This window comes from Osmia bicornis, chromosome 1 (assembly GCF_907164935.1).
Source record: "Osmia bicornis bicornis chromosome 1, iOsmBic2.1, whole genome shotgun sequence".
Classification (NCBI taxonomy): Eukaryota; Metazoa; Arthropoda; class Insecta; order Hymenoptera; family Megachilidae; genus Osmia; species Osmia bicornis.
In genome coordinates this window covers 14,719,405-14,744,977 of record NC_060216.1, presented here as the reverse complement: position 1 = coordinate 14,744,977, position 25,573 = coordinate 14,719,405, and the positions used below count along the sequence as shown (strand labels likewise).

Genomic DNA, 25,573 nt, shown 5'->3' with positions numbered 1-25,573 from the left:
GGAACTTATCGAACGTTCTTATTTTTAAGATAACCTAGAAGAAAAGCGTATTCCAATTGAAATTAAATGGTATATAAACGACCGGCATGACCGCATCACACAACGCTTGCGCACTGGAACAATCTTACCGGCTTGAAAGGAATATTCGTGCTTAATAGATTATAATTCGTTGGTTTATCATAAAAAGTATAAAGCGTTTGAAATATACGATTTATTATTGGATTTTCTCCAGAAAAGTATTTGTATATCCGATCACGACTTTTTGTTAGTCACAAATCGGCCAATCAAGACAGAGTTAATCAGAGTGCGCGCGCGCAGGCGTAGGGATACAGGATTCGCAGATAGCTAGCTGAGAGAGGAGCCTCCCTTCCCGTTCGTTCATGAGCCGCGACCCCCGCGACTGGACACTGCGCCTATCCAGTTCCACCAGACCGAGGCTCTCGTGAAAGTGTAGGTTAAAGTGCTTGTTTACGTGAATCTTCTTACTGGCTACGACATCACAAAATGGTAAATATCATACTGTGCATGTATCTACTTTGAAAATAATGTCGCCGATCCTTCGGGAACCGGTAGACGGCTTACTTTGTGGTTATGGCCGAAGCAGACGCGCCGGTCGCCATTTCTGTCCCGGCAATACGCCGCGAGAACGACGGCTTTCTTCTTTTGGCCACACCAATCGACCGATTTCGTTACTTTCAATTGGCTTATTTGGAATTGCCTGTGCAAACGATTTTCATACTTTTAATATAACGAACGAGGAAGGCAAACATTTCACGTTGGGTGCATTTTTATGTGCCAATCGCGATTCCTTGCTTCCAGGAAACGGATGATTCATTTCCAGTTTCACGATACGACAGTCAAATACTTCGAAGAGCAATTATTGTGATCGGTGACGGGAGAAAATTATATGTCGTGGAAACGTAGCAATTTCCAGTTACGTTACAACATATCGTTGTACGGTAATTGTTTCGATAAATTCTTTTTAATTGTTTCAAGTATTTAATTAGAAAGGTGCTTGTTCCTTAGAACATTCTTTTTATTCATTTTTCCAAATTTCTTTTTTCGCACCACATGTTCTGATTTACTGTAAATCGTTTGACGTAGTTTCAGGATTAAAAATTATCCAGTAATAGTAGTAACATGTGGAGTACAGTTTTCAAATACAATTTTAGTAGTATCAACTGTGTAAAGATTATTTCCTTTTATTCTACCCGTTAAGCACCGATTTCATTGGAGTTTATAAAGTATATTTAAGTACTATTATCGTCATACAGTTTCGTATTGAGCTCAAAGATTTCTCGAATTTGCGTTGTAATTGCCAAAAATTTATATAACAAACGTACGTTATGCCAGATTGAAATTTCCTTCCAATCTTTAAAGATGTCGAAATATCGAATTTTATTATCGATCGCTTACTATCTCGTCGACTGCATCGGTGCTCACTTTTATCTTTTCAAACATACGTTACCTATTACTTTATATTCCATTTAGTTAATAGATAAATACAGACGGTATCATTATCAGTCGTGTTTATACAAATGTGGAATAAACTTGCATAAACGAAAAGTGCTTACGACGCTAATAAATCCGTTTCAGTGTGGAATAGTTTGATTCCGCTGTTATTTAACGAGTGAACGTAAACTATTTAAATGTGTTGGCATTAAATTTCATTTGATAAATTAATAATTTAACTATTAAACTGATTAGTTGTATGCACGATACAGTTATCAATAGTTCCGGAAGAATTCATTAAATAGCAGTCGCGTTTCGTTTCCGGCAAATTGGCGACAGAGAATGAACTGTTCGAAACTAGCACAAGTAGTAACTACCATTCTCCGAATACATTTTAAATATTTATGCTGGTTACCGATAGACGCGGTATCCTTGGTAATGAAGAGCTGGGTTTCCTTGCGAAACTAACCCCCCTCCCTCCCCTCTCGCGCTTTGCGGATGACAGTGAACTACAAGAGTTCTGGTAGAGAGGGAAAAATTCAATGAGCCCGTAAGGAGGTCGGTTCTTGCAGGCCAGTGACTCTCAAAGTTCACTGACGCCTTCGCGAATGTGGTGAATAAGCTGATTATCTTCGACGTTATTATGATTAATCTTACTGGCTATTTCTTATTCGTCACCGTATCGCTTTTTTCTCGTTCGCGTTAACGTTTCAGACACTCATTAAACACATATTTTATTACACGTATTAAACACCAAATTATCGTTAGAGATAAAAGATATTTAAACAATTAAAAGCTGAAATCAGTGGATTTCAAATACGGCCGTACTGTTTGACGGTAGTTTTTATTCAAGGTCTGGTAAACATGTTCCTTTGATATTTTTTTTTTTCCCTTTATTTTGCGACACGCGCCAAATATTTGCTGTTCTTTTTCCTGTTGGTTTTACTTAACGGACCGAGCGGCGGTGTATAAAATTGTACGTGTAAATGACCAGTTTTCTCGACAGTCGAACAATCGACCGTGTCGCTCCTCGTCGGTGAATCATCTTCCGTTTGACCTTGTGCCACACACAAGAGACGTTTACAACAACGCCCTAGAGGGAGCCAAGTCTGGCTCTAACCGGCATCCCCCGTCGTGTCAGAATATCGACCGAGGGATTGCATCCTCCATCCACTGGCTGTCCTCCAACCACGTTACACTTTTCGCCGACCCTTTTGCACCCCGATCCGACCCTTACGTTCGTTATTCCAAGGGTAGACAAAACTGTTCGCTCGAATATAATATATATTTACAAATAACAAGCATGAAAGATCATTTCAGTGAATAACAAATTTTACAATAATACAGTGACACACGCGCTGGCAAAGTATCCGTTTTAACTTCAAATATCGAATTACATTTTATGCGACTAATTTTAGCGGTTTTGCAATTTGTTGTTTACCGCGGTCACATCTGTTCCGTTTTCATGCGATTCTTGGAAATACAAGGATGTTTCTTTTTATATATTCAATTTGAATAGAGTTTCGATCCGATGAACGTTGATCCTAGACGAAAGCCGTTTCAAAAATAACTATCCCACTTCGAAACTTTTCACTCTGCGTGCGTGTCGCGCGTCTATGGCGCGTTACCACTCTTTTAACGCATTACCGACAGGAAACGAGAATCCTCGTTTTATTGAAATATGAAAATGCCCCGTCGGTAATGTGTTAACTTCCTTCCCCTAGATACAGGATTTTCAACCTAGCGTCGTATCACGGTCATTGGCGTAATAAAAATTTTTCTCTGGAATTGATTAGATCCTTCATCTTTTTATTATTCATAATTTCACCTAATGAATGCGCCCAAAAATATCTAGTGGAGTCTTGCAAAAATCCCTAGACTTTTAGTGCAAGGGGCTAGCGTGACTAGTTACCACTCTGAGGTTCCAGTTCGAATTTTGGCGGGACTTTCAGGGACTCCTAATATTTTTTTACTTATCGTAATAATTTCTGATGGGGGATAGGGTGTTCGGCACACCCTTCTTTAATCCCCACCTGGCTTCGCCACTGGTCATGGTGGTATTTCACAAATGTCCACCTAGTGGAAGAAAGACGCAGGCGAACGGAGCTCCGTACCGTGTGGCACGTGCCCGAAAAGCAAGGGATAACTTTAGAAATGGACGTCGGATCTCTTTTAGAGTCGGATTCGTGCGTGGGAAGACTTTATTTCGGTACGTCCCCTACGTTTGCCCGCGAAATAAGCTTAAACGGGCAGACTTAACACGACGCGCGTAATACTGATAGTGTTGATACTGGCACGGCCTCCTCTTTACTCTCCAACGCGTGTTATGTACGTGGTAATGTGCAGAAACATGCTCCATGCTTGTAACGCCTGTTCACCTGGTACTAAAAAAAGATACACAGCGTGAAGTCACTAGTAATTAAAATTTCCCATAATCGCGACATTTCATCTAAGAACATAACTAGTCACGTTCTTAGGTGAAAAATCGCGATTTTCGAAAATTTTAATTAATTGTAACTTTTAAGTGCATTGACCGATTACGATGAAATTTTCAGCATACACGTAACATACCTAAATTTACAAATGTCATATTATAAATTTTAATTACAGACTCAAATAAAAAAGTAAAAAAATTGCCTTTTACTATTTCTTTCCCTAATTCGACAAATTGTAATCTTAGTAAATTAATTTTTATAGCTTCTCGAGAAACCTCGAATCTTTTGGTCCAATTTTAAATAAGGTATTCTGTTTTAAACGGTGTCCGAATATTTTTGCGCGCCACTGTATGTATATTGTTTATTTGAAGAAACGAAGCGGAGATAAGAAATTAAACGATGATGTCTTCTCCTTTTTGAAAGATTTTTAAACACAAGTAATAATCTTGACGATAGGATTGAAAATGTTATAAATGTTTGTATTCGCTGGTTGAGAGTAAGTCTTATAAAATCGTACAGAGTCACTAGTTGCTTGTAGCCGATATCAGTTTCAACAGGTATGATTAAGTTTTATAAACAAGCTTTTTATCGAGCCATTATGCAATCTTGTGACTCACAATCAGTATCGCGCCCAATTCGTTTTTACGGTACTGATAATGATTGCACGTTGCTAGAAATTTTCTATTTTCTATCGGTGTCGATATCTTATCGTGTATCGGGTATCGCTGCAGGTATAGCAGTGATGCTTAGGGCAATAAGTATTTAACAGCAAAAATTGAAGTAACAAATTTTAATAATAACGGTGTTTTGTTTTGTTTGTTTAGGCATCCGGAGTAACAGTAGCCGACGTTTGTAAGACGACGTACGAGGAGATTAAAAAAGACAAAAAGCATCGATATGTAATCTTCTACATTAAAGACGAGAAGCAAATTGACGTTGAAGTTATCGGACCTCGCGACGCAGCTTACGACGCTTTCCTAGAAGATTTGCAGAAAGGTGGTAGCGGAGAATGTCGCTATGGCCTTTTCGATTTCGAATATACTCATCAGTGTCAGGGTACTTCCGAGGTAATATTTTTATTGTTGTATAAAGTTAAAAATGATCGATGGGATATTCAATTGACATTCCTTTTGATTTTTCAGGCATCCAAGAAGCAAAAGTTATTCTTAATGTCGTGGTGTCCCGACACGGCTAAAGTTAAGAAGAAGATGTTGTACTCCAGTTCTTTCGACGCTTTGAAAAAGTCCTTAGTTGGCGTGCAAAAGTATATACAGGCAACAGACCTTTCAGAGGCCTCTGAAGAAGCTGTTGAAGAGAAGCTCCGAGCCACTGACAGGAATTAGGAGTATTTCAGCAAATCCAAAATTATTAATATTAATGAGAGAAATCAAGTGAAAAAACAGTACGCAAATTCCCTTCCCCAAAATAATGCTCTATACCGTCGTCGCGTCGAAGGTTCGCGTTTTTACACATTTTTCACGTTTAAGCGAAAACGACTACTAAGTATTTGCGCTACATGTATTAGTCATTGGGGAACGTAAACATTAGCAGAAAGGAACGTAAAAGGAATACAAAATATATAAGGAACAAAAAAAAAAAAAAAACACTTTTCATACTGCGAACGTTGTGTGAATCTGTCTGATATAATATTAATATTATACTATTATTATAATTATAAGATACTTGTAAAAGAATAACAATTTACAACCAGTCAGGCAGTAAGAATGAAAGCATTACACTTTTGTCATCGGCTGTATAATGTTTAAATTAAATTCATTTCATAATGACTTTTTGTGAGATCCCGTTAGTAAATCCCACATTTCCTAATGTTGTGTGAAGCTGTTTTGTTTGTTATAAAAAAAAAAGTGATTAGTAATATCGTTTGTACATGATAAGACAATTAATCGTTTTATATATGAAATAAATTTTGCTTCGGTTATTTTGTATAATTCTTTATATTCAATTTAAATTGTATGCAATCGCTTTTTAAAAGTATTATCAAAAATCTAGTAGCATTATAGACCTATATGTTGCACGTAGAGATAACTAGGTTTTAATAATTTATACATAGTATTAAATGTTTTACAAAGATTAATTAGAATCCTTTCCTGGTCCTTTTTTAGCGAGATGCTCTTTATTGATAAGGAAATGATATTTATACTCAAATTGAAAATGATTTTTAGCGCCATCTATTATCAACTGTCAAAAAGTCCTGAAGAATTGGAAAAATGAGAAAACTGGAAAATGATTTAATAAAAATTAACTAGAACAACATAGCCAAGGCGCAAGTGATTAAAAAGAAAAAAGAAAACATTCTTCCTTTTCCCACATAATCATAACTTCATATATTTAAACAAATATTAATAGCGGAACTCGCGCGTCCTCGATGCAACTCAGTCGTGGCATTTGCTCATTAATCATTTATACTGTATAGTATTTTTCACAAATAAAATATGAATAAATACTATTCTATGCAAACTTAAAATATAAATAATACATGTATGAAATCATAACAGAGGGAAATTCTTAATAATTTTATGCTTCATATGAAACTTGTTTCTTCACAATTGTTATTTTTTGATAACTTATCAACTAATAACTCAAACAAGATTCGCAAAACCCCTTCAGTCATAGTTATATTTATCAAGTTAATTTGCATTACTTTCATTTTTCAATGTTAACCGCAAATAAAAGCAGTATAACGATTTTTGTCAAAATTATCCTTGTGCTTTTCTATAGGTGACGTGGTTTATGGTATGTGAAGGCGTATGCGTACAATCTTGCTATTATAAATTACAGTCAATTACAGTATTGTGAGATGACATTACACCGGATATTATAATACATAATAAAAGATGATTACTGTATACAGTGCAAAGAAGAAAATATAATCGAATAGTATTATATCTCTTTTCATAAACCGCATTTAATAAAGAGGTAATTCAATATATTTTACAACTTATACTGATGAGTTATTGAAAGTAACTGTTTCTTACATGTCATTTTTACTATAATGACATTACAGTGTAGCTTGGTATTGATAAGCAGTGTGATAGTACATAGTTTTACCTAAGAAAAATAGTTACTTAAAAAAGTATAAACTTTTTATGTTACATTTATTTTATAATCTGTTATAAACTATGTTATTTGCAATATAAATTATGTTTATGAAACAATTATATTATGCAGGTGACACTTAAGATGACAACTCCTATGCGCGAGGATGGTGGTCCTTTACGAGAATGGGCACCTCTGGCCATGCTTCTTGAACAAATACCTGCAAAGATTCAAACTGGGCTTTTTACACATAACATTAATTTTACTTGTATCGATGCTGTGCCAGAATTCATAGCTATTGGAACTAATCATGGATTAGTATATTGGTTTGACAGAGATAAACAAGATCTCCAAAGACTTAGATGCGAGGTATTATCAAAACAACATTGTTAATCATTGGATCACTGATGTTATTTATTTTTTCAGAATGTTAATTCTAAAATCACATGCATCCAAGTAATATCAACTGTGGATTATATGGTTGCTGCTGGAAATGAACATGGCGTGGTAACTGTATTTCAGATACCTAAAAGTCCACCAGATTCATTACCAGACAGTTTGAAACCAAAGCAGAAAAAGCAGGTAGAAAGATACAGTATAAGTGGTTTGCATAATAGTGCAGTAACAACAGTTGAATGGTCTAAGAATGGTATGAAGTTGTTTAGCGGGGATCAAGATGGTCTAGTAGTACTTACTGAAATTGACTTTTATATGGTATATAGAAAATTAAATTATAACTTGATATCATTGCTTACAATATTCTTATATCTTTCTCTTACAAATTTATTAATAGCATTTGTCAAAGTCATCAGAATTACTAAATGAAAAGTATGCAGTAGTTCAATTGAATTATCAGCAGGGCTTGTTATTAGTTTCGACGACATTACGTACGATATTAGTTAACAGAAATGAGAATGGAAAAGTAACACAAGTTGGTCAAAAAGAACGAAAAACGTTAGTATAAAATAAAACAGTATCATATTTTTTGTAAGGTAATACATGATGATTTAATATATACATATTTTAGATTAGGAAAATTAGGTGCTGTGTTTGGTTGTAGACAAAATTACACTCAAGATTTAGTAATATATGCTAGTAGACCTGGATTACGTTTATGGCAGGCTGACAAAACTGGAACTGTTCTGAAAACACTGATCTTTAAAGTTTGTATAAAACTGTATTACTATTTTAATTTTCTTTACTGTCAATTGATCTGACGAAAGATATTCTTAAGGATGCCGTCCGATCTGGTCATACGCAAGTGGAACTGTTAAATCCTGCACCAGAGAGTTCTAAAAGAAATCGGGGAGAACCAATGTTCGGTGTTATCTTACCTTTCTGTGAAGATTTATTGATTACATATAGCGATGAAGTTATATATGTAGTAAATCCACAGACCATTGCTATAATGTCTGTTGTAACAGACTTACGTCGTATCACTGATGTTGCTTGTACAAAAGATGAAATATTTGTTTTGGAAGGAGAAAGAAACATTATACGTATTGGATATTGTCCCGAAACTAATATGTTCTCATCAGGTAGTAATTTTTACCTTAACATTTCTTCTAATTCCTGTCTGTCTATATTTAATAAAAATTTAACTTTTAGAAGTAAGAAATACAATAGATCCGCTTTTATCGTTGGCCGAAATTAGTAAACCGGTTACTAACGGTATATTAGAATTAACTTCTAAATTGAAAGAAAGCACAATAGTGCCAGCCATCCCTTTTCATAAAATCAACCCAACTAATATTATTCAATCCGTCGGGTAAAGTATTAAAATAAAATGTTATTTTTACTATTCATGTACTAATGTTACATATTTAAAATCATGTATATCTTTTTAGTATCGTACCGATTGTTACGGCTGATACCGATGCAACTTCAATTGCAAATGCAGAAGAAGCTCTTGAAGAATCACCAACAATGCCTCTAAATTCAAATACTTCATTATTATCGGATCCTGGCACGGTAACAGATAATAATGATCCTGCAGAAAGAAGAAATGTAGAACAGAATGAAAGGTATAACGATAGAAGGCAAATATTTGAAAAGATTAGTCAGCAAGAATTTGAAGACGTCGTCTTCACTCCAGAAAAGAAACTTAAAAAATCACGCAATAAAATAATGAATGGAAATGGAAATTGTTCATCATTATCCGATGTTGATGATTTGTCTGTTTTTAACAAGGATAAATTAAATGCTAATGATCCGAAGACGACACACTCTTCTTTATTAACGCTCAGTATCGACGATGATTTCATACTGAAAACCGATAGAAATCTTGAATCCATTCAGCGTGATGTAGAAGATAAAGAAAAGCGTTTGGCGGACGTGTTGGATTTCGATTTATCGAAATATATGACAAGTAGCCAAATTGCTGCTACTAATTCAAATGTGTCCGAGTCTGTCGATACAATTACGTGTGCCGAATGTAAAATACATTGCAATGGTTCTTCAGCAGAAGAAAAAAATGAGCAAAATGAATACAATGAACATAGTGATCATACTGAAACTGAATCTGGAGACGAAGATGTTAGTTACCAAACTGAGTTGAAGAAGTTGGAAGATTTAGGTGAATGTAGGAAGAAGTTACTACAGGATAAATTAAACGATCCTTCAATAGATACGATTGATTGTGATACAGATAGACGCGATGTAGAATTACGGTTTCGTAGTAAGTATAATAAGGTAAACTGCTAATGTACCTTTTGCAGGTTTCAGAAAATATTTATATTTTCAGTTTTATCAATATCAACAACATTGGAAGACGAAGATTGGGTTTTAGTGAAGAAAGATGTGTATTCAGTTACATCGTAAGATAAAATAATACATTATTTTAGATAAAATTACATCAACTTTTATCTATAGTTTGAAAAATAATAGGTTTTAAATAGATGTGTTTTTAATTTTTTATGCACATCTAACAAACAGTCTTCATATACTGAAATCAAAGCACTATCGTGTATCAGTTTTTGCATACAAAATTGAAATTTTAATAATGTATTTTCTAGTCCTGCTGTAGTGCAATTTGCATTTTTATAATAATTCTGAAAATCATGTTCAATGTATTATTTGAGTATATATGCATATTTTTTTATTTTATTTAAACTGTAAAATATTGCAATCGTATTTTTATTGTAATGTTTTCGAATTAATGAATTTTTTCCTGAATGGAAAATGGCGATGCATTTTTTTATGGTCTATTGTTGTCAAGTATTACTTGTGTATTGTTACACATTTAAAATAATATAGAAGTACCTTGGATTTATGATATTAGTGTTACACATTCCAATTTAAATTTTTGTGACAAATAGATTTGAAAGTAAAAATGATATTATACGTAGTTATCTTATCATGATATAAATGTTAATACAAATTTTTGCAAATCAGTATTTGATTTATTAATATGGTAATCCTCTGAAGATTGTAAATTTCATTGTAAATGCAGACATAAATTTCAAACAAAACTGTAATTTCTGCTGATGTTAAAAAGAAATTTACTATTCTATATGGATAGATATACATATTAATTTAAAACGTGAAAAAATATTGAAAGTCACACTTTTAGATAATAAAACAATTATACTTTATTCGTAATTTTTATTATTTATACCCATAAAATGAAATAAAGGTTCAGTGTGTATAAAATTATTTCAAGAAATGAAAAACAATTTTCTACTAAGAACAAGTAGATTTGGAATAATTTATTGTTTAATGATGTACATGTTATTTAATGAACATCTATATCAACATCTATACATAGATTATTCTTTCCTTTTTCACTGAATATTATAAAAACTGTTCATGCTGAGGTAGCAATAATTTCACTATACCTTTTAACTTTAGTAGCAACACTCATATCTACATATTTATCTCCCACTGATACAATCATACCTCCAATAATGGAAGGATCAACCTTTGCAGTTAATAAGATATTTTGACCTTTGCTTAAGAATCCTTTTAGAGCTTTCTCAAGCTTAGATCTCATATCAGCATCAAGTGGTTTGGCAGTAATTACTTCGCATACAACCTCACCTCTGGTAGCAGCCATTAACATCTTAAATGTATTAATTATACCATTTACTTGTCCAAGTCTTCCATTTTCTGCAAGTAAAGTCAATAGATTTGTAGTTTCCTTAGCCAGGCTGAGTTTACCAGCAACTGATTTAAGTGCTTCAGCTTTGTTTCTTCGTTTTATTGATGGATCTTTCACAAATTCATTCAGCTTCTGATCAGTTTTTACAAGTTCCTATCATAGTACAGAAATTAAAACTGTAGGACTTTAATTCATCATTACATAAAATACAATACATATTATACATACTTGGAATTTTATTAAATCCTTTTCAACATTATTTAATGTCTTTTGTTTTGAAGCAGCTGAATAAAGTGCTGTAGCGTATCTTCCTTGAACTCCAAATACTTGAATTGGAGGCTAACATCGTATAGAAATTAAATTAATAACGATCAGAACATAAATCAAAGATATTATTTTAAGTTATGTAAGTTTATATTTAATATGGAGTTAATAAATGTACCTTAACCATTTGTTGAGCAATGGAATTGCTACTGAACGATCTTGCCTAGAAAACAAATATTTTTTATTAATTTTACAAGTTGTTCTTAGAACTCATAGTGTTTTCATTCTATCAGTTCAATAATTGAGTTGTCAGAATACTTAATTTTCCCACTGAAGATTTAAAATCATTGATTTATGTATTACTTGCAGGTTGACAAAGGTAACAAGTTACGAATGTGATATTACTTACAATTACTCTGCTGAAAGACATGGTTCTATACTTTAAGCAGCACTTTACCAAAATCCGAGAACGACAAATGTGGTTCTACACATTTACCATTATATAAGATGGACCAATTTCATATGTGTGAGTAGAGAATACATATATATCTTTTGATAGAAAGCGCCATCTGTAGAGGGCGCAAGTTGAAAGTGCGCAAAATTTTGTTCGGACAGTAGTAAATAAAATTGCAAAGTGATTCGCTCGTGAATAGGTGAGTTTTTATTTGCTTCATAATTTGTATTACATTCATTTCTTATTCTAAGTTAACTGTTTCAAGTTTTAAGGTATTCATGTGATTTTGACAGCTGTAAGATGGCCAAAATGTATTGTTATAATATTGAACGACAATTGGTACATACCAACTAACACGAAAATGGCGCGTCAAAGCTGATTACTTTGTAAATGGAGTATTCTTCAAACATCATTGTTAAGGTATGTTAAACATTTCTTAGAACATCAAAATTCAACATGAGATTTCAACATATAGCGATCCATTTATTAATTTTCAAACGTGGTGAAGTTTACAATTATACTTTTCATCGGTAAAGATGTTGGATGAACAATCCTTAGTATTTTCGTACCGCCAATTTAATTAGATGCAGAAACATTTATTATATGGACAGTACGTTTAGGATTACACACATTGATAACATATATATTATCTTTCATGCTATTTTGTGCAATATCAATTAGATTATCAATCGATATGTGTAGTTTCCTGTTATCCGTCCTTGGTTAATATGACACAGCTGACAGTTTTATATGTAGATATCTCTTCTATTATTTATTCACTACATTTGATTTATCTTTGAATCATTCTATTTAATACGACAAATAAATTGAACGCAACGTATACAAAATTTATACCACGAAGAAATTTCACAAAGTTATACTTTTCTCTCATTTTTTGGTCGTTAATTATTTTATAATTAATTAATTTACTTCTTTCATTCTAATTAACGTTAATATAATGTCGTAACCAATACTACGTAATTTAAGAAGCTAATCATTTTGTCGTATTTGTGGATGCACAAATGTGTACATACATACAAGATTTATTGTTAATATCATGAATAATAGGTTAGTAACCACAATTAGTATTTTCTGAGTATTAGTGTTATGCATGGACATAAAACTAACACCATATACATTTATGTGAATACATTCATAAGTATATCTTTTTTTTTTTCTTCAAAACATTCATACAATAATATATGTATTTAACATTAAAACAAACCGTGTATATATGCGCATTGCTCGTTTACCATAAGAGTGACTTTTATAATTACTTCTCTTTGTTAATTAACACGTGAACGATAATAGAACAATAGTAACAAAGGATATTTCTGTCAAGGTTTAATTAACATGAAAATTTCATAGTTAAAATAATTCTCTCGCGTCAGTTTTATGACAAACGAGCTGGGCGCGTGGTTCAATTTGGTCCTCTATTGGATTCATTAACGTCTAATTTGATCGACATTTCTCTTTCTACTTTCCGAGTTGACACATTTCTCTAGCATTCTGTACAATGTACACTGTCAGCAAAATATTTATGCTCGTTCTTCATCTGTACCCATCATTTTCCACAGAGATTTTAATAATTTCAAATTCAAATATCGCGGGGTAGGACACGAATAGTCACGAGTGCACGTTCGGAAAAATTCGTGCCTCGGTAGATCCTATATAAGAACACGCGTGGTATGATCGCGTTAGTACGCGACCAGATCGTACAACATTTAGAAGGGGGCTGTTTTTTTTTTTTTTTGCAATTTTGATATTTTTATCCATTAAATACCATTGATTGATAATCGGTGCAGATCAAAGAGCGATATACATACATTTAACATCTATTTTTCCAAGAAACTGATTAGTCGATCATCGATACGATTATGATCGTATTTTTAATTCGGTTCATACTCGGTTCAAACAATTCCTCTGTAAATGAAGCTCCTTTAAAAAAATATCTTCGCAGAATATGTATATGTATATCTATAATTATAGATCTGTATCTTATTAACTAAATAAAGCTTGTATCAGGTTCTTATCGTCTACCAGACTAGTGGAATCCAAGATTCTTCACGGATATTTAATCCTTAGACCGGCAATGACTTCGTTTAATCAAATGAAACTTTTGTAAAACGAATGATCGAACCTCTTATTAAATTTTTCTTATCAACACCATCGCTGAGTGTTTAATTATACGCACATTCGTGTACAGGACGAAACATAATAGTCAGATTTCGTGCTTCCATCCATTTGTCTGGAAACACGAGTTTCTATTATTCAAATAAACCATTGTTACCACAACTATTATTCAAATTATATCTCGGTTATTCGGTTACCGTTTCATTTACGAACTGGTGGTAAGAACCTAATCGATTGGTAACTTCAGCCAGTCTATGGGTTAAAATTGGCCCGGTGTATAGAACGATAAGAATGCTTGTTGAACAACTCAGTGATCAACTCAGACTTACTCGAAAGCGAAACGCTGGCAGTCTCTTAGAATGCCGGCGAAATGAAATCGATTAACACCAGAAGGTTCAAAGGATCCATATTTTTTTTTTTCGTTAACGATAAACACGTAAGCGAACGAAATCTTTGCTCCTTCCAGCGTTGATTTAAACGTAACTGGTCCTCGCAGTGCAACAAAACAGATTCAGAGCTTCATGCAAGTAGGACGAGCGTCTTACCGATCTATTAGATCTATCGTTGCTGTGATTCAATCGATTTCGTTGAATTCTTCGTCCGTTGCCACGGTTTCCTCTGTTTCCGCTCTGATGTAAAGCCTGGTACTTTTCTGTGAACACGAACAGAAAGAAACAATCTCAGCTTCGCCATCTTCAATGGTATTATTCGCGTCTAATAACGTCGATTGTTGTACTTGGTTCGTTAAAATTCAGTTAATGGAAGAAGATACTTTGACATTCCCGAACGTTGATAGGCTAAGTTGCCTGCGTAATTATTTAATGGATGGTAATTCCGTTGAATGGAAGCTCCGGTAAATACGCTTCTGTTTGAAGCGATTCTCTTTAACGTTCCCCTCGAAATTAAAAATCAAATAGCACCTTAATTGATAACGACCTAAGGCTTAACGAGACTAAGCGAGGAGGGGGAAATATTTTCCCTTACGACTTTATTGAATTCTTTTCTAATTGCTCGATCGTATCGATCATCTCTGATAACGCGCGCGATTCCTTCTGCGACCCAGATTATTCTCACCTACTTTCTCTCTACCCGATCCGCGCGAGTTTCTTTAATTCCACTGGTCAAAGCGTCGTAGAAAGAATTTTTCGTACTCTCGGATGTGGGTGCCATTCGGAGGGAAGTGCAGCAATAGGGGAAAATCATGAAAGAACGACTTAACTCGTGCGATGCGGCGCGATCGCAATAAATCGAGACTTTTCCATCGGTCGTAAAATCAGGAAAAGAGGTTTTCATCGAGGATCGCCAGCGATAAAGTACGTTTCTGTGAATTTCAAAGAGGCGTCCGGTCGAAAATCCATTGTTACGAATAAGCCGGTAGGTAAATTACCGGGAAGGTAAGAACGTTGCGGTAAGATTCGTTGAAAATGAGGTTTCATCTAAAGAAAGATGGTAATCTCCGGTTCTCGTTATTGGCAGAAAAACGAATTCCTCTCGTCCTTGACCCCGATCGACGCGAAACGCCGATGATACGTGGCCGTTGTGCATACATATTAATTTCGTCGCGACAAACAGAGGATTCGGGGACGAGAATGAATAAAGGGGTAGGCCAGGCGCCGCGGCGCGGCGTGTTTCGAGTACATAGGTGGAAGCTTTGCCGAGTTTACCTGGTGGTAAAGGTTTGCCCGACCTTGCCCGTTTAGATTGTTTCGCAAATCGTGGCGAGAATTGCTTTATCGGTGGTCGTGCATATTTCCCCTTTCAACCCCACCGATTTTCCCACCCTTTTCCCGTGTCCGCTGAATTCACGTTTCCGCGGAGAACAGAGTGAACGCAGTTTATCCTTGACCCGCTCTCTGTTTAGCGTTAAATAATGCTCGTCGCGGTTTCCGTCTGTACATATTTATTTCCCTGCCCTCCCTGAGCGCGTTACGCGTTCATATCCGTCAGTTGCACGCACAGACATCGGTGCGTAACGTTAATCATCTGGGAATGTAGAGGAGAGTTTTTTTAAATAGAATAAATTAGAAATTCTAAAAGACGGTATTTTCAAATCAATTGAGCTTATTCGAACCCCCTTTGTATCCCTAATTTACCACGAGCTCCTTTCAAAGAATCCCTTAAAAGTCGCACGTGCGTCCGCTAAGAGGGTTCCTTTTTATTCCCGCCTCGTTTCAGCACCGAGTTTCTCCCCCCCCCCCGAAATGAATTCTCTCGTCACGCCGGGTGCACAACACTCGAGCCCTTTTTCGAAATTTTATCTACGAGTCCAACGATTCTCTCCTTGTTGTTGGTTTTTATTCCTTTATTTCCCTCTGTAGCCGCGTACGTTCTCTCTGGAGCGTGAATTTCCCGTCCGTAACACACAGCCAGAAGGAAGTCTGTGTTTCCGCTCGACCTTGACCCGTTTTCCGTTCAATGTCAAACGTTGCTCTCTCTCGTTCTCTCCCTGTCTTTCTCCCGTTCTGTCGCACCGATTCGCCCTCCTTCGACACCCTCCCTCGGTATTCCCTTGATAAGCGTTCGAAGTTTCGAATTTGCCGGTTACGGGATCGAAGGTCGCGGATGCACGACGATATCGGTTTCACGGACCACAGGGACGCATCCGAATTCGCTCATTATATCGACGGATAATTAAGGTCACCGTGTACCAGCCGACCGAAAGACGAACCGGATAAACCCTATACCTAGATGCTTTCTCCTCCCGGAAGGTAATACGTTTGTTCCGTTGAATCAATGGCAACTTAAGTGCGACGAGGTAAGACGTAGACGAACAGACGAAGATGGAGAAATTGTACTCCTTTGAAATCCAGACCTTGGCCTCCGGAGTAACCCGATTAGAGACAGTTGAATAGAGAAGAAGAGGGTGCAGGCGGAGAGGAACACGGGAATAGGGAGAAGGAAGAATGGAAAGAATAATCGAGGGAGGGTGAGATATTAGGGGGTGAATAGAGCGACCAGTTCGCAGAAACTGCTAATCGAATTAACGGCACTGTTTACGTTCCAGGAGAACAGTAAAACGTATCGCAAACGTTGCTCCCTTCTGACTGGGATGTTTTATAAGAAAAATATAGATTCTAAAATTTTAAACAGGAATTAAATTAAATTTGGGTATCTCTCCATGGTCCGTCATCCGAGGGTGAAATTTCTCAAGAGAAAATTTAGACGCCCGAGTCATTTATAAGCAAAAATATACATAATTATTATTTTAATAATTATCTAAATAGGTAGACCCCAAACTAAATTAAAATTAGGTCTCTCTCCATGGTCCGCCATCAGAGGGTGAGATTTCTCAAGAGAAAATTTAGACGCCCGAGTCATTAATAAACAAAAATATACATAATTATTATTTTAATAATTATCTAAATAGGTAGAACCCAAACTAAATTAAAATTAGGTCTCTCTCCATGGTCCGCCATCCCAGGATGAGATTTCCGAAAGTAAAGTTAGACGCGTGTGTCATAAATACGACAGAGTATGGACGGGCAAATGGTTTTGAGCGATAGTGTATATTCTGTGCTTTGATAACCGATGGCGTTTGTAATATCATCCCCGAGGACGAGTAACCGGGATAAATTCGATCGTGGATAGGACGGGGAGACAAGCGAGTCGTCGCGAAACAAAATTCGTTCCCGTAACGATGAACGATGATAACCGGAAATACAACAGTACCTATATTTTCGTCAGATTGCGGCATGAATTCCTGCAGTTCAGCGATCAATTCTCGCATTTCGTCCGAATCTTTTCTTATGCTGCATAATTCCTCCACGTAGAAGTTCGGGGTGATCTGTTTGCACAGAAGTATCTGCGAGATCACGTTGCCGATCTTTGATGGGCCGTTACGACTTTCTGAAACGGGAATGGAAAAAAGAATGAAAAATATTTTTACGGTCGCCCATCGCGATGTAACAAACGACGCTGACAATATCTCTTCGCTTTTTATTATACCTAAAGAAAATGACGTTTTCCCGATGGAAATATCCGACCGGGTAACAAGTTAATCCGGTTCGACGATATTTTTTAAGCTCGTATTCGATTGTCACGCGTAACGCGTTTCGTGTAACTGGATTTTCGATGAAAGTGAATTTATTGCTTTATAGGAGATTCCTCGTAAAGCTCCGGTTAATTAAAATGTTTCGGGCGAAGCTGTACGCCGTTCAATTTATCTTCCAGTTAAAGGAAAGAGGGTTGGTGAACTTACCGTACTCGCTCATGTCCATCGGAACATGGCGAATCAGCTGCTCGCTTTTGGACAATTCGCGTAGGAACAGTTGAGACACGTAGAATAGCAGCATTAAATTCGGGCAGTCTACGGGTATACCGATCTCAGTAGTTCTGAAATCAGAATATTACAAATTTTCGATAACGTTCGATGGTTCGTTCGTTGACTTGTACTACTTGCCTAAGAGGGATCAAATATTAAATAGTGTTATTTAATTCTAAGGGAAGCTAATTTGCATTTTAGAAGATCTAAGCTTATTCCGATCCCTATTTAGTTATCTATTTTATTTCAAAGCCAATATTTATACGAAGCTCTCGGTTGAGGAAACTCGAAGGAAGAAGGCAACCGCGATTTTTCGCGATTGTTCCGCTTTGTACAAAGAAGATTTACGTATTAAAGAGGCGCCTTTAATCCTTCCGTTCGTCAAACGAGAAATATTTAATGTCGTTCCAGTAAACTCGAGAGAAAATCCGAGCGATTTATATTGTCACGGAGCTGTTTCCGCGTTACTTTCTGGCTCGTGGCATTTATTTTCTTTTCTTCACGAGGAAAGGTATAAGATCACGAGCAAAGGTATTATAACGAAGTACATTGCGATCGCGAAAGAAACGCTTGTTCTCTGGGAAGCTTAGGTGGGTGGAAAAATTTCTTCCTTCTTTTTTAACCTTTTACAGTCTACCGTGGAGACTGAATCTACAACGGATATTGCTCTTCAAGTCCCGCGTTCACTTTCTTTTCTTTTCCCTTGAGTTACGATATAACCTACGGTATTGTCTCAACGTAAATTTGTTGAGGGGTAGTTTCGCTGTTTTTAAGATACAAGATGATAAATAAGAAAAATTTAAGGATCCATTATTCACGTATCTTTCTTGTACCGAATAGTCGAAGGGAAAGACGTTTTCCATGCTATCCCCGACCGGTCGTCTCGTCGAAAGCTATTATTTAGTATCGTAAAAATCTAATAAAACGCTGGAAAGTAGGAGGCATCGATTTCAAGCCTGTTTAATGCCAGATGCTCGAGACTGTTAGAGACGTTTATCGTACAATTTTCCATCCGATCGCGGTCTCCAATTCTTATCGGAAAAACTTCCTCGAATTTCATTTCCGCGTTACTTCCGGTTACATATTTCATTGCCGGTTATACCGTCTATTAGCGGTGGAATAAAGCTGGCAACGATCGGTCGATTGTCGTGCAACGACGACTCGTGTTTCGTTGCCAGTAATTTATGGAAAAAAAGCGCTTTCGATTGCAGTTGCAAAGGCGACTTTTGCAATAAACGTTTCTGGAAAATCGTGCGCGATACGCTATCTCTCGAACAATTTCGAGGCGTTGTAAAAGGGATACAGCTTATTCCACATACCCTTGCCAATTTCTCTTTCCTTTTTTTTTTATGAAATAAGACAAGTGTTCCGCGTCGCGTGTCGTTTAACTGATACGAAACTTGCGTGATTCCGTTAGATACATTGCGCCTGATACGGCTGCCATATCTCACGAAGGTATTGGTAAAAATTGATCGCGCGATGAATCAAACACGCCAGGTTTTTAAGCGTTTTCAGGAAGTAGTTGATTATCCCCTTGAAATTCGCTCCCTAATTCGAATAATCAAACATCGTCGATGGACACGATTTGCATTAGGGATGTGTGGGTGCCCGATTACGGGTTCGGGCGGGCTCGGGCGGACTCGGGCGGGTGTCCTATTTCGGGTCAGGTCGGATAAAGTCGGGCAGATTCGGGCGCGGCCCAATCTTATTTACTTATTAACGCTTGCAATAAGCATGTTCGAAATCTATTTTGTATAAAATGAAGATACAGGTGGCATGGAATGAAATTTATTTCAAATAAATTCCACATAGAAGAATTAGGCCGCGGCCCGCGGCCCGCGGGAGCTCGTCCGGGTCTGCCCGACTTTATCCGACCGGGCTACCCGACCGCGCGTATGTATCGTACACCCACCCGAGTCCGTCCGATGTTATCCGAACCGACCCGAATAGTCGGGAACCCGACGCGACGTATTAGTCGGGCCGCAGATCGCTAATTTGCATAGAATTACAGTCCGAGCGACGTTTAAATCGCAATTAGCGTGTGTTTGACGTTTGGAATGTGGCAGAAATTACGCAGCGACGTTACGTGAATAGGGATGCGAGCGTTGGGCACACGCGATCTGTAATTAACCGAAATTATGTAACCGGAGGACGGGATAAACGAATGCGCAGTATTCGGACCGTACGACCGTAGGACTCGTTCCCAATTCCCGAAGGGATTTTCTTTGATTTTCTATCAAAGAAGTTCCGGGAAAATTACGCGACTTACATTTGCATCGAACGAGCCGAGAATCCCGACCGTTTCCGGCAACTTTCCAGCTGTAAATCAACGGGGAGACGAATTAACCAGGACCTGGAAGGGAATGGAAACTCGTGAAACATTTAACTTCTCGTCGGAACAAGCGAACTCCTGTAGGAGAATCTATTTTTTTCTCCAAGACGCCGAGGGTTCTTTGGTGACCGGACCTTGGTCACTTTTACCTTTCTAGGAAAGCAATCCCCGGAATCGATAACATTCTTTCCCGGGCACGTTTCAAAGTAACAGAACTTTTCTGATACTATTATTACGTGCCTGTTTCACACACGGCTCAATCACGATAATCGAAAGACTCGGTAAAAAATAAGAAAGTTCGATAGATTATTTTTTAGATGCTGGTAATGTTGTCCCAAGATTATCGCGACAATCGCGGAGGGAAAAAAGAGCGAACAATTTATCCTTAAGAAATCGATTTGCGCCGCGCCTAAGGGGATGTAATTTGGGGAACAAAAACAGGATCATAATAAGTCTGATAAATCCTCCGGCACAATAGGGAAAGGACAATAGCTTTTATTTAGGGATTTCCGAGCTAAGGCAACGCGTTTCCCAGTATCATCCTCCAGAATCCTCCTTTTTCGGTTATCCCTTAACAAAAATAGGGAAGTACACGATCGTGGCTTGTTTTCTATCGTTGCAATCTATTTTATCCCGTTAATTGGAATCTCATTAACAGGAAGCAATATGAGCGTTCGCTGTGTGTTATGACGTCTTCGTTTAACGCTCGATTCCGAGTAATTGACATAAACTGGTTAATCAATCGTTCGATCTCCCCTTTCTTTTCTTTTCCCCCGCTTTATATTACGCTTTCTCAATTTTCTTCTCAACGATTAGCAAGTTTAATACACACCCCTCCGAAAATCGATCTTTTATTTCATTATCGATGAAAAATATGTTATTAACCTATTTCGGTCCATCGTTTCCAATTCAGTACACTTGATTTGAAATTTTCTCATTATTCCAATGTACACGAAATAAAATTTGCATCGCTAATATCGTACGTCATTGCATCCTTGATTTGAAAAAAAAAAAGTCCAAGCAAAATCAAGTTTTCAATCTTAAATTTTAATACAATTTAAAAAGCTAAAAAAAAAAGGAAGAATAACCAGTCGCCGCAGTGAAACGAGTCAACGATACAGCTGACGCAGCAATTTTTTTTCCGTCAAAAGCACGCGTACTTCTATTTATAATAAAGAAAAAAAATATCTTGAAACGTAGAATGGCATACGTACTTTCCTACTTGTGGCAGTAAAAGCTGGGACGTGTTCTTGCACATTTCTACACAGTTCCGACGTGTTCGCCGAATTTTCTCCCGCAGTTCCGGACAGTCCCGCGGTCTCCCAATGCTTAACAGCTGATCACGATATTGTGCCACGTGGGTGTTGATCTCTTGAATTTGCTAGAAAAATAAAAGCGAAACCCGCGATTAACCCGGTTTCCCGAGATATGTAACAGTTGCTGTGATATACGCGACAACCGGAGATTAAACATCGCCGTGATCATAAACCGAGCAATTTGTTACGTGACCGATGATTATTCTGACGATAAACCGAGCGAACAGCTTATTCGAACGATTGTTTCCTCGTGCATGGAATAAACGACACTTTACGTTAATCTGATCGAAAATAGAACAAGAGAATTGCTTAGAGATTTGAATAAAATTTCATATTTTTCCCTATCGGAAAATAGCAAATTCTTCGTGTTTGATATTGCTCGATTAGAATAATATTAAACCGTGTAATCGGCGAACAGATGCGTAGTCGCTGACCCCAAATACAAATAATTAATATCCCCCGATAAATGTACGATTATGATAAGATAAACGAAAGTATCGAACAACAAGTATAATAATTTACCATAAGAATCGCCCTTTCTGCTTTCTCGACCTTCTCATCTTGCGTCTGGTTCTGAGCATTGCTCACTGATGGTTTCGGCGATTCCGTCATTATTTCGCTTGAACGAGCAACGTTTCGATTGCTAATTGTCGGAAGGCAATTAACAATATCGCTCGGTAATATTCACGAATGCTATGAGATGTTACATCAATATCGGGGAGACACACCGAAATACAGGATTTTAAACACCGCTTTTAACACAGATAGTTATTCGATTTTTTGGATCACAGCCAGAATAAACTTTTACGAGTATCTCGCGTAGATATATTCGTCTAGACTTGGGAAAGAAGCAACGGGGCAAGTTTTCTTTTTTTTTTTTGTTTTTGTTTTTTTTCTCTCTACAAGTAATTGGTGATTTTTAAAGAGAAGAGGTGTATTTCGCCAGTCTGCGTAATTGAGACAGGATCGCTTGAAGCAAAAGCGGCACGAACACGGTGCTTCCCTTTAATAGGACCGATCGTTGTTCTTCGTTAACTGGCGTGTCCGAAAATTGTCGAAAACACGTCTGTTCGTCTTCGTTCGACCATTAGACGAACATTAAAAGTAGATTAACGATAGATTTACGAGCGGTTCCAGTGGGGATAATTAAAAGAAATCGTCCATTTAATGCTTCTGACGACGGGTACGGGGTAAAATGTGCCAACGAATAGCCCGTATTATTCTCATCACGAATCTCATTAAAGTCAGGCTATCGGCGCACTTTCGTGAATTCCTACCGGTCCCGTGATTCGTGTTCGACCCGTCCTTTCCGAATCTCGACGCTCGCTTCATGTTTTCACTGCCAGAATCACGGAGAAATTAGATATACCGCGTGTTCCCGTTAAATTCGAACCTCGGCCAGCTTTCTTTCCTTTACGAGATCAAAAGTTTCCATTGTTAAAAAAAATCGAGCCTCCTCGGGAAAGATGTGCGCGCCGTGCCAGCACACGCGACTAACTGAAACGTGGGTTTTGCTCTCGAGCTCTTTCACTACCGCTCGTTTCCCTTCTTAAGAGCGCATGTCTGACTTACTCCGCTCCTGTACTACTGTCGCCGCGATCTAACTAACCGTACCTTTCTATTACACCAACGCGTAACCAGACTTTCGTGTATCATCAAAACAAACCCTGTTACTTAATTAACCCTTAATATTGAAAAATTTTATTTTTAATCTAACGTCGATAATTTGAAAAGAAAAATTTCAATTTCTCTATCAAAATTATATCGCAAATATAAATTCGTTAAAATTTATATTTGCAATATCGAAAGATTTCCTGTGTTTTAATATTTCGCGTTTCTGCTACTCTCTTGAAATCTTGTCCCCTTTTCTTTCTTTTTCAATCGTATCGCGTACGTATGTAGGAAAAATGACCGTGAACCTTTTTGTACGAAGAAGAAAGGATCTACGAGGCTGTTTTACGTAGAAAGAGGAACAATCTGGACAAACGGAAGGCTGGTATCGCGCTGGTTCAAACCGAACAAAGTCGTAAAACATAATTGGGAAGCGATAATCTTATGCTCGTTTGATAACGATGGAAACTTAAACAGATTTAGAATATTTATCGTCATTCTAATGCTGGTTTCATTCACCGTTACCAACCAATTTTAGATTGAAATGAACTCCGGATTGTCAGCTCCAGGCCGTGCTCTACCTAGAAAGCAATTACCCAGAGAATTTCGTATCATTAACAAAAGATGCTTTCGCGCTGCATAGCAGTCGCAACGGGAAAGCATTGAAACGAATAAAGATATTTGTGTACCGACTGGCTAGTTAAGTATTGTATTATGATTAATTCTTTTAATTATTATCAAAACAATTGTCAATTTTACTGAAAAGCGCGATTCGGACAGTTTGCTTTCATTCGTGAGAAGGTATTATTATCATCTATCATTCTTTCTGTCCAATCTGTGCCAAGTCTACAAATTATTAATTATTAAATTAATGTCAAAAAATAATTGAAATTTTGTTACTTAAAGAAAATAAATTAATGCACGTTTGCCACATAGATTGCCTGTCTGATTAATTTCACATTATACTACTATGGCAGTCAATAAATCATAGAATTATTTTATTATTATAAAATCTAATGATCACAGTTAGCTAATAATAACACAAAAACATTAATTAACTTGATTAAATTTTCATGCAACAACAGTAGTAGGTATATTATATTCAGTACGTCTGACTTATGCTACACTATACTACTGCAGTTCTTAAGATGCACAGATCGCACGAAAGAGGAGAGTCTGTACAATACAAATATCATGCAAAACACAATGAGATATAAAGTATATGTCATGATCAGGCTTTGTATGTAGATTCGCTCCATGATTGTTGCAACTTTTTTTCCTTTGTCTCGACTATAAATTCATGACGGTTTGTACGGTGTGCCTCTCACTGTATGCTGATTATGGAATGTTCGAATTAAGATGGATGCGATGATTATTACGAAATGATTCGAACTTTGAATATTCACTTGATATTGTGGATCTGAAAACTGAACACTTCCGATCCAAGACACTGATCGAAAGCAACTAAAGCCCGTTGCTCTTCCGAGTAACAGGTATACCTGCGTGCCCGGTTGGAGAGGGGGGGAGAAACTGTGTCGTAGCAACAGGCGCGATGAACTGACAGACCAATTTCACGTTTGGAACAGCATCAACGTGTGCATGCGCGATTAAAATCGGATATCAAGTGCTCCATGGATTTTTAGGCCAGGGGAGACTGGTAAAAGGAGGAGCTCGATGGCAAAAATATTTCTTCTGTTCAAAATTAACTGGGTCAGCCCTGAAATTTCGGGGGTCCGAGGCGAGCTTCGAAAATAGGTCAAAAACAAAAGTAGGTCAAATAAAATTTATAAAATTAACATTGACGCTTGTACAACTAATTTAGATTTGCATTTTCATTGATTAATATTCAAATAGTCTTATGGAGGCCCTGGACCTTGGGGGGTCCTAGGCGGCTGCCTAGTTTGCCTAGATCCAGGGCCGGCCCTGAGATTTCGGGGGTCCGAGACGAGCTTCGAAAATAGGCCAAAAACAAAAGTAGGTCAAATAAAATTTATAAAATTAACATTGAAACTTGTACAACTAATTTAGATTTGCATTTTCATTGATTAATATTCGAATAGTCTTATGGAGGCCCTGGACCTTGGGGGGTCCTAGGCGGCTGCCTAGTTTGCCCAGACCCAGGGCCGGCCCTGAGATTTCGGGGGTCCGAGGCGAGCTTC

General features: G+C 37.0%; 4 protein-coding genes across 6 annotated transcripts; 2 read left to right on the top strand and 2 right to left on the bottom strand.

The window, feature by feature from the left end:
• The first annotated feature begins 337 nt into the window (after positions 1–337).
• LOC114883194 (cofilin/actin-depolymerizing factor homolog) lies at positions 338–5,674 on the top strand. Its single transcript, XM_029200756.2, has 3 exons — positions 338–507; positions 4,712–4,954; positions 5,030–5,674. Exons 1-3 carry the CDS (start codon positions 505–507, stop codon positions 5,228–5,230), a joined length of 447 nt encoding a protein of 148 aa, XP_029056589.1. The 5' UTR covers positions 338–504; the 3' UTR covers positions 5,231–5,674.
• A 100-nt stretch (positions 5,675–5,774) lies between these two features.
• Positions 5,775–10,468, top strand: LOC114883193 (WD repeat-containing protein CG11141). Its single transcript, XM_029200754.2, has 10 exons — positions 5,775–6,315; positions 6,627–6,824; positions 7,077–7,313; positions 7,371–7,658; positions 7,738–7,898; positions 7,972–8,107; positions 8,179–8,482; positions 8,553–8,712; positions 8,792–9,621; positions 9,688–10,468. Exons 3-10 carry the CDS (start codon positions 7,089–7,091, stop codon positions 9,762–9,764), a joined length of 2,181 nt encoding a protein of 726 aa, XP_029056587.1. The 5' UTR covers positions 5,775–6,315; positions 6,627–6,824; positions 7,077–7,088; the 3' UTR covers positions 9,765–10,468.
• A 168-nt stretch (positions 10,469–10,636) lies between these two features.
• On the bottom strand, positions 10,637–11,825 carry LOC114870906 (ATP synthase subunit O, mitochondrial). Its single transcript, XM_029176130.2, has 4 exons — positions 11,717–11,825; positions 11,486–11,530; positions 11,272–11,382; positions 10,637–11,196 (listed from the first exon to the last, which is right to left on the bottom strand). Exons 1-4 carry the CDS (start codon positions 11,735–11,737, stop codon positions 10,750–10,752), a joined length of 624 nt encoding a protein of 207 aa, XP_029031963.1. The 5' UTR covers positions 11,738–11,825; the 3' UTR covers positions 10,637–10,749.
• A 362-nt stretch (positions 11,826–12,187) lies between these two features.
• LOC114870905 lies at positions 12,188–24,848 on the bottom strand. Of its 3 annotated transcripts, XM_046285894.1 has the most exons (7): positions 24,821–24,843; positions 23,944–23,995; positions 22,326–22,422; positions 21,702–21,868; positions 18,093–18,226; positions 17,564–17,740; positions 12,188–14,546 (listed from the first exon to the last, which is right to left on the bottom strand). In XM_046285894.1, the coding sequence occupies exons 3-7, from the start codon at positions 22,413–22,415 to the stop codon at positions 14,368–14,370; spliced, it is 747 nt and encodes a 248-aa protein (XP_046141850.1). In that variant the 5' UTR covers positions 22,416–22,422; positions 23,944–23,995; positions 24,821–24,843; the 3' UTR covers positions 12,188–14,367. The 3 variants fall into 3 exon arrangements, with proteins under 3 accessions (XP_046141850.1, XP_029031960.1, XP_029031959.1); XM_029176127.2 differs by lacking the exon at positions 23,944–23,995 and having other exon boundaries at positions 24,821–24,848; XM_029176126.2 differs by lacking the exon at positions 24,821–24,843 and having other exon boundaries at positions 22,326–23,142.
• Positions 24,849–25,573: the final 725 nt, after the last annotated feature.